General features: G+C 40.1%; 1 protein-coding gene across 2 annotated transcripts; it reads right to left on the minus strand.

The window, feature by feature from the left end:
• Positions 1 to 2,581: 2,581 nt before the first annotated feature.
• LOC137282010 (uncharacterized) lies at positions 2,582 to 7,759 on the minus strand. Of its 2 annotated transcripts, none has more exons than XM_067813766.1 (6): positions 7,674 to 7,759; positions 7,102 to 7,226; positions 6,221 to 6,366; positions 4,538 to 4,705; positions 3,971 to 4,056; positions 2,582 to 2,738 (listed from the first exon to the last, which is right to left on the minus strand). In XM_067813766.1, the coding sequence occupies exons 2-6, from the start codon at positions 7,224 to 7,226 to the stop codon at positions 2,676 to 2,678; spliced, it is 588 nt and encodes a 195-aa protein (XP_067669867.1). In that variant the 5' UTR covers positions 7,674 to 7,759; the 3' UTR covers positions 2,582 to 2,675. The 2 variants fall into 2 exon arrangements, with proteins under 2 accessions (XP_067669867.1, XP_067669874.1); XM_067813773.1 differs by lacking the exon at positions 7,674 to 7,759 and adding an exon at positions 7,569 to 7,627.
• Between the last annotated feature and the right edge of the window lie 1,063 nt (positions 7,760 to 8,822).

Here is an 8,822-nt window from a genome sequence, read left to right on the forward strand (position 1 = left end):
GTTACACAACAAGTCATATTTTCAGAGTTTGTTACCCATAATTCAGACATACATCCCAATAGTGACTCTATATATCGTGTTGCGATGTCAATATTTGTCATGATTATAAAGGCTAATTTCAAAAAATGTTTCAACATTAACACGTCTCAAAATAACCAAAAACCTTTTTAGTATTTGAGGATGTTGGTTAATTCCACATGTATGTTTTGGCACATAAGATAACGTAATGATTCAAGATCCTGTCAATGTGTAATGTTCCAAAACAAACAAAGTATTTTCTTATTTTGGTTGTGTTCTCAAAATGATTGTTCATTCAAAACATTAAGAATGTTTGTGTTTCTCTACATACAAAATAAACGAAACAAATTCTCCCATTCAGCTCATTACTGAAACCGCAAACTAAATAGTCAACAGATATACTTTAAATAGTTCTGTTTAGCATACATAATACCAAGTAAAAACTTGAACTGGATATCAGGCAGTAACACACAAGTGTACAACTATACAGACAACCATGTGTTCAAATAAGCGACCAAACGAATTTATCATTTATACATATTTTCGTGTTTAAAGTAGTAATGATTTCAGTTCTTGATAGTTTAAGCGTCACAGTGACATATACACAGTCACAACGTCACATATACCGAACCATTCCTAACTTGGTTGTAGTTAACGCCGTTTATAGACACACCCCAGATTTCAAATATCACATTAGGACAACATCATTGGATTTAACACAAAGTACTAAGCGGGCTAACTGCCAGAAAAGGGTCACTGGGTTGTTCTTAATACTAACATACCGCACTTCACTGCACCCATTCATGTTATCAATAGGGAGGAGTTCAGCACATACACGTCCAATTCTGTCACCATCAACTGCAGCTGATTTCAGATAGAATGTGTCGCTTTCAAAGACTGAGAATATTCAACAGGATAAACACATGCGAAACAGAAAAGAAAACACCGAGTCATTGCCGTTGTGTACAAATCTTAACACACACTGCGACTTGCGCAATAAAGTACATGCCCCAGAAAAGACATGGCCGATATATGCTGGTTTATGAATGCAGCTAGTTGTTTGTTGTGAGCAAACTCGCATCCAGGCCGTGACGCCCTCTCAACAAATGTTCTCAGGGTGGAAGCAAACATACTTACGTCTGGTCCTTTCATGTGAGGCCCTGGTGTCAAGATATAGGCCAGTCACGACTGCAGAGTTGTGACAATGTTCCTCAGTACGTATCTTGGTTCTGACACGTAACCACTCATGACTGCATTTTCTTATTCGGTTCGGCTCAGACGGCGTGACTTCCAGGATGACTTAATGGATTGACCACTACTCAAGATGACTTAATATATGGAGCAGAACGAAAGATGACTTGACATATGGAGCAGTACTCAAGATGACTTGATATATTCACGTGCTCTCAAGATGACTTCATATAGTGGCATGTACTCAAGATGACTTCATATAATGACGTGTACTCAAGATGACTTCACATAATGGTGTGTACTCAAGATTCTGGAAACGTGTTAGCTAAGCGAAGTCACAGTCACACTTAAAATACTGCTGAATTTTCATTGTTCTTGGAAGTGTTTCATCAGCATAGCTGATTAACTGGCCTAGTCTATTTAGGTAACTGTATTGTAAGGGTAATTAACCTATTCACACCACCCACAAGAACGGCCAAACTGAAAACAGGAAGCGGGCAATATTTAATATATAGGCTTTTGATAACATCGTTGTAACTGCCTTTGGCACCACGGCCTCAAACCCACCAACTGCCCTTTTTCCAATCCATTTTACGTGGAGTTAACGTGTGTAGGGGTAATTTGAAAGGTCAGAACGGTAATTTGTCAGAGGGCATCAAATGAGTGATGTCATCTAACAAGCGATTTACATACTCGTGCTAGAACAACCATGCATGCATATTTCAGATGCAATAGCCTTGTAAAAAGAGTAACCCTTCTACGACATAGCCAAAATTATCGCCATGTATATTATTAAATCTCTATTGCATTTATGGATTAATGTAATGGGGAGGTATTAACTTGAGCCATTACGGCTTGTTACCAATCCTTGATCAATTTGTTTTGAAGAAAATACATTTACAATATAAAACATAACCTTGTCTGATGCATCAAATTTTACTAATTCTTAAAAATGCCTTTCAACAAGTTGTGCATAGAACACGATGTCTATCCTGAACATTACACATATTCAATGTCGCCTCCAAATGCTGGGCTTGGTTTTACGCCACACTCAGCAATATTCCAGCTACATGACGAGGGTTTGTAAATAATCGAGTCTAGACAGGACAATCCTGTGATTAACACCATGAGCATTGGTGTACGATGAAGTCAGCCAGCCTGACAACCCGATCCTATTAGTCGCCCCTTACGACTAAGAGACAAGCATGGACTACTGAAGATCAATGCTGTCCCGGATCTTCACGGATGGCAAATACTGGAGACTGAACTGTAGCTCTGCACAGTACATTGTAGTGCCTGTGACAACGTAGTCACGCGTCGCATTGAAATATCCACCCAGGCGATATGACGATCAAATAACAAACTTAATAACTAAAGTGTGCAAGACTTTATTAACAATGCATCATGGTCCCATTTGTCAGGCAACGTCTCTCTGTTGCCATAACAAGCATGGCGGCTTGGCAGGCTCACCACCAGGAAAGCCAAGGAGAGGGTTTTCTGAACTGGAACACGAGTTGCGAATACTTCATCTGACCAAACAAACAAACAAACATGAGATTAATTAATAAATCAACTGATTTGCTGATCATGATTCAGTGTAACACCTACAACGTAAATATCCGGCCATATCTGAGAGTGAGTTGGATTATACGCCGCTTTTAGCAATATTACAGCAATGTAACGGCGGGAAACACCCGAAATAGACTTCACACATAGTACCCATGTGGGGAATCAAACTCAGGTCTTCAGTGTGACGAGCGGACGCGTTACCCACTAAGCTACCCCACCGCCTCGGCATATCAGAAACCTGCAATCTCCAGAAACTGTTATATTGTATAAACATGCAGTTGTTAACCCAAATGATAATATCATATACCATGTTTATAATTCTTTTATCTAATTTCCTGAATTAACAATTCATTCTTCAGAACAATTCTGATCTATTTTCAAAACATACAGAGTTCGAATCCAGAGAATAACTAGTCTCGATGCCACTTTGAACTTTGTAGTCGAAAATGTAGTGTGTCACACGTAATATATGACTGCTCTGTGCCGACACACACACACACACGCACGCACACACACGCACGCACGCACTCAAGGACGCAGTGTTTACTTTTGTATGTGATATCATCTACGTCCATCAGGTGACTGACTTCGTGTCGTAGTCCTAAAATCAACCTTCCCCTGCAGTACTATGACCACACGGACCACAAGGATTACATTGCCAGATGGGTGTGTTTATTTTGTGAAAGAAAACAAGGTTCACGGTTAAAGTTCAGTTGTTAATCGCAGCTCCATTTTGATCCGCTTAAATTGGCCGACTTCGATTGATCGCTGACAAGCAGCTGCGATTCACGTCCTCATAATTGTTTTTGGACTAACAGTTAAAAGTTCTGTCAAAAGGTACAGGCTACCTAGAATTGCGAGATCGTGTGTACCCTTTTGTTTCTGAAACTATTAGTCTTTGGGGACATTTTCGTTTCTACTTATAAGACTCATAAGATTTATTAACATGTAAACTCCAGCTGGTCGAGATTACTGTTCGTAGGGGCGAGGGATAAGCAGAGCTCTGGAACCATTAATTCATTACACTCACTCACTCACTCACTCACTCACTCACTCACTCACTCACTCACTCACTCACTCACTCACTCACTCACTCACTCACTCACTCACTCACTCACTCACTCACTCACTCACTCACTCACTGCTATGATTTCACAATTACGTTAAATATTGCTAATGCGTAGTTCTGTACCTCCGCCTCGTGGACCTTGTGTTCCAAATCCGACAGCCTGGACATGAAGCCCTTGAAAACTTCGCACACAGAAACCCGGCCATCAACTGCGAACAAACAACAGCTTATTACTATTACGTTTGTATCTATCTCGCGTTCCTCTCGAGTCTAATTTATCTCCTAAACACCTGTGTCGAATTTGAGTAAATGTTTTGGGTTTTTGTTGTTTTTTTTGTTTCGTTCTGTTGTTCGGTTCCCAGCTTGCCTTCACATGTCTTTCTGATTTTATAGAGTAAGACTTGCCATTACGGTACATTCCAATTTGAAAAAGACAGTTCGCGTATTATGCTCAGGAACAATTATTTCCCAAAAGAGTGTTCTATACAAAGCAATCTGAAAACGCTCAGTGAAAATAGTAAAGGATATGAGAGTGTGGGAATTAGGTTGACCATCTCATCGAACACACTTTCAGTTAAAATCACAAAGAACTGAAGGCTTTTACCACGTAAGTGAAATCGTAAATATGGTACCTTTGAGCAATAAAATAGTCGAAGGCAAACTATTAGTGTTCGTTGACTCACTACCCACCATCCTTGTCAAGCGAGTTGAAGGTAGCAATGTCCTGGTCTGCAGTGCTGATCAGGAGGTCATTGTTGACATCGACCATGTCGAAGAGGCGGCCTGCGACCCCTGTGCTGAGACCATACCGCTTTTTCTCAAACATCACGTACGTACAACGGTCGACTCCAGCGTTCACTGCAATAAAAATTAATTAGGTACAGCTACCCACCAGAGCGTTACCGAAACAAATGCATTCAAATATCGCTGATTATAAAAGGTCTGAAGTGCTCAAGATGAAAACATCTGGATCTAAGGTGCTATTATCGACTAAAGAGTATACAACTCGTCACAATCAATTTCTGGGAATCCATGTGTCAAGAAACCTTCCGCATTGTGGCCAGTTCCTGGCAAGGCAACCTGTAGCAAGCAGTATTCTGCATATATGCTGGGCATGAAAACAAAATTGCAATTCAAGCATTTAAACTACCACACAGTCGGGAAAATATTTACTTATGGTCAGAACCATGAGGTTTTGGGGACTGCAAATGAATGAAAGTTTACCTTTGTCATGACACAAAATTCAAAATATGTTAACTTGATTCGGCATATTTATAGCGTTATTTACAGTTTTCGTCCATATACGAGAATATTTACTCTTGCTCAGAACGAGTGTGTATAATAGTGTGACTATGAGTGTCCTGACACAAAATCCAACTCGTTGTTGCATAAATGTGTGTTGCATAGTGTTAACAACAATAAATAAAAACACCTGAAATGTAGATCTACCAACGTGCAATATGAATACACGTCCAGTAAGCGTAAAGATCAACTAAAGTGTTAACCACAAGCAGCATGAATATACACCCCGTAGGTGGAATGATCATCTAAATCAACCATACACGACATGAATGTACGTCCGGTAGGTGCAATGATCATGTAAATTAACCACACCCATGAATATACGTCCCGTAGGTGCAATGATCAACTAAATTAACAACACGATGTGAATATACATCCCCGAGGTGCAACTTAAGTGTTAACTACACACGAAATGAATTATACATCCCGTAGGTGCAATGATCGATTAAATTAACTACACACGACATGAATATACTTCCTATAGGAGGAATGATCAGTTAAATGAACCACATGACATCAGTATTCATCCCGTAGGTGCAATGATTAACTAAATGAAACACACGATATAAACATACACCCCGTAGGTGCAATGGCCAACTAAATTATCCAAACGATATGAATATACTCGCCGTAGGTGCAATGATCAAATAAATTAACCACACGACATGAATATTCACCCCGTAGGTGCAGTGATAAGCTAAATGAACCACACGACATGACTATACATCCTGTAGGTGCAATGATTAATTAAATTGACCACACGACATGAATATACATCCCGTACGTGTAATGATTAACAAAATTAACTACATATGATATCGAGTCTGGATCAAAGAATCCTGTCAGCTACAACATAAGCATCGATCTATGCAATTTGGATACGATGACACACGTCAACTAAGTCACCAAGCCTCACCCGACCCCCCACCCCCATCCTGTCAGTCGCTTCTTACTGCAAGCGTGGGTTGCTGAAGATCAGTTCTAACCCGGATTTTCACAGGACCTCCGGAAAGGAGTCTTCGAAGTTTCTGACAAATCTTTGTATGAATATAATCATTAACAGATAATTACGGTTCAGGGAACTGTCGAAGGTGGATGCAACTGCCTGGTTGTTCATTTCGGCAAAAGTGAGGTAGCCATCTTTGTTGATGTCGAAAGCCTTGAGGTCATCCAGAACTTGACGCGTGTCAACATCAGTGTAGGACTTGGAGTAGAACCTGAAGAGTGCAGAAACAGGGAATCAAGAGACACGTCAAATAATGTCTATTAAATACACAACTGTAGACGCAAAAAACCACAACAAATTTAACGACAAACGGTTTAATTCAGCCGAGCCTGAAGGCACACAAACAGTTCCTTTCTGTACTAAAGCACGTATAACCTCATCATTACTGTTTTCTGCCATGCTATACAACAAATACCCAAATACGGAACTGTGGAGCTACCGGCAACGTCAGACTGTTGAAACATCAACTTTAAGTCCATGATTCCCACGACGACGCTATAGTTTCGTTAATATGTCGACATACGCTTCCCCACTGGCCACACGTCAATAACACATGCAAACACTAATCAACTTTGTCCCAGAAAAAATGAGAATATAAGTTTTGTTAAGTTCTCTTGTTACGGATTCAGACTCAAAGTAAGACCCAAAACATTTACTGAATGCGCTGGATGGATGGATGGATCTGGTTCTACCCAAGGATTATAATCTGGCCACAGCTAGCGTGTCCTGGCTAAGATACCAAAACCGTCTTCTTCTCTTTAGAAATTCCGACTGAATCCCAGTTCTACCTTATGATCAATCTTGGTCATCACATCGTCTCTACCACATCAGTATCAAACCCCGAAATACAACGACGAGATGTCTTACTTACAGATTGTATTAGTTCAACCCATCTATTTTAACGTGGGGCGAGATATACAGACGGAAATAATACACATGTTATTACCACCAGCCCCTCCTTCGGTTTTGGAATGAACCACATTCCGTCTCCCTGTTCTTGCCGAACCAGCTTCCCCAGGCCGATACAGAGCCCACAAACAGGGCCAGACACAACAATGTTCTGTACATCATCTGCGTACAGGAAAAATGCATGATATCACAAAACCTGAGACATTTAGTAGCAAATAAAAACATCGATGAAAGCACAAAACGTGTGCTTACCTTAGTTCATTCAAGACCCATTTATAAAGTAATCTTTGTGATATGAATTGTACAAGCAAACATTATACAAGATAACATTCACGATATTCATAAATTAACTGAAAATGAGTCAGTAGCACACCCACAGCAGCCTTCACAAACAAGCCTAGACACCACTTAAACCCTTTCTAACCACCGTATTGTTACTCCACAAACTAAAATCAAATTCATGAGAAGGTAAAAACGTAACATTGGACTTTATATAAAACTTACACTGAAAATAGTATATGCCTAATTATACTTGTAAAAGTTTCAAAATCGATTTTAGTTTCACCTATAGCCACCTGCATATAAACTGACGTGAATAAAACAGCTTACCTTCGTTCTGGACTCTTCAACCAAAACCTACAGAGTTAGGCCGGGTGGATTTCCTGCCGCAGTCTCGTTCTCGACATAACGGCCCGTTACTCAGCAAACTCCACATGTCAATCAAAGTGGGGCTCTAAACGGGATACGTTTCCGTGCGTACTGGCAATATTTAGTGCTGGGCTCATTTGCCACCAAAGGCAGGCGATGCCCTTAACAGCTACACTCAATATTTACATTCGTTTCGAGAATCGGATGTTGTTGAAATTTCACCTGGTGACCTTTGGCTTTTCGGGTTGTGTCAGTGTTATTCCAGTGCACCTTTAATCTTCGACCTGACAACTGGGACGATTGGTGCTCCAGTCAACTGCACTGCCCTGAGCTTCTGCTAAAATGTACATTATGCACAGAGTTACGCGCAGACAGATATTCCAGCGTTTAAGGACTAATGTACTTAAACAAGTGTAAGCCGTTACACAAGAAAACATTTCGAAGATTAACGAAAATATGAAATAAGACTACCTCCACAAAGCTTGTACATTGCTTGCAATCTAGATAGATTTTACGTTTACTTTTACTTTCACTTCTCCGCCATCGATGCCCAATTTTATATCTATCTGATGCCAAGGACAGGAATAGTGTATGGACTAAACTAATTCTAGCGTCTTTTGTTCTGTTTGAGTGACAAAACGGCGTCATATCATACAGTTGTAATACATATTGCTTCCTGCATGAGAGCAGTTTCTGTATGGGAAGAAAAGGTACATGATAGTGCAGGAGCAAGCAGGAGATAATCAGCTGATAGGTCATCAATCCATCTGCACCTGTGAAAATATAACATAAATGTCGTGCCCCGATAGGTTGGGATAGGTTTCATGTAAGTTGTTTTCCCTTCGTGGTTTCACGGTGATGAGCCGGGAACGACGTCTCTGAATTAATATAAATTTACTCATCTGCATTCTTCCTGATCTGTTTCTAAATTGATATTTTCTATGATAAGAAAAATGCGTATTTAACGTTATTTAACATTAATGAATAGAAAACCTTTTTATACAGGTGATATGCCAGGACTGTATTTCGATGTGGGGCGTGTCTACAATTACCTTCATGTGACATGCTCAGGTAGATTTCCTCAGGTTGCTGTTCCAGATTTACAATCAC

The sequence above is a fragment of the Haliotis asinina genome, chromosome 1 (assembly GCF_037392515.1).
Source record: "Haliotis asinina isolate JCU_RB_2024 chromosome 1, JCU_Hal_asi_v2, whole genome shotgun sequence".
Classification (NCBI taxonomy): domain Eukaryota; kingdom Metazoa; phylum Mollusca; class Gastropoda; order Lepetellida; family Haliotidae; genus Haliotis; species Haliotis asinina.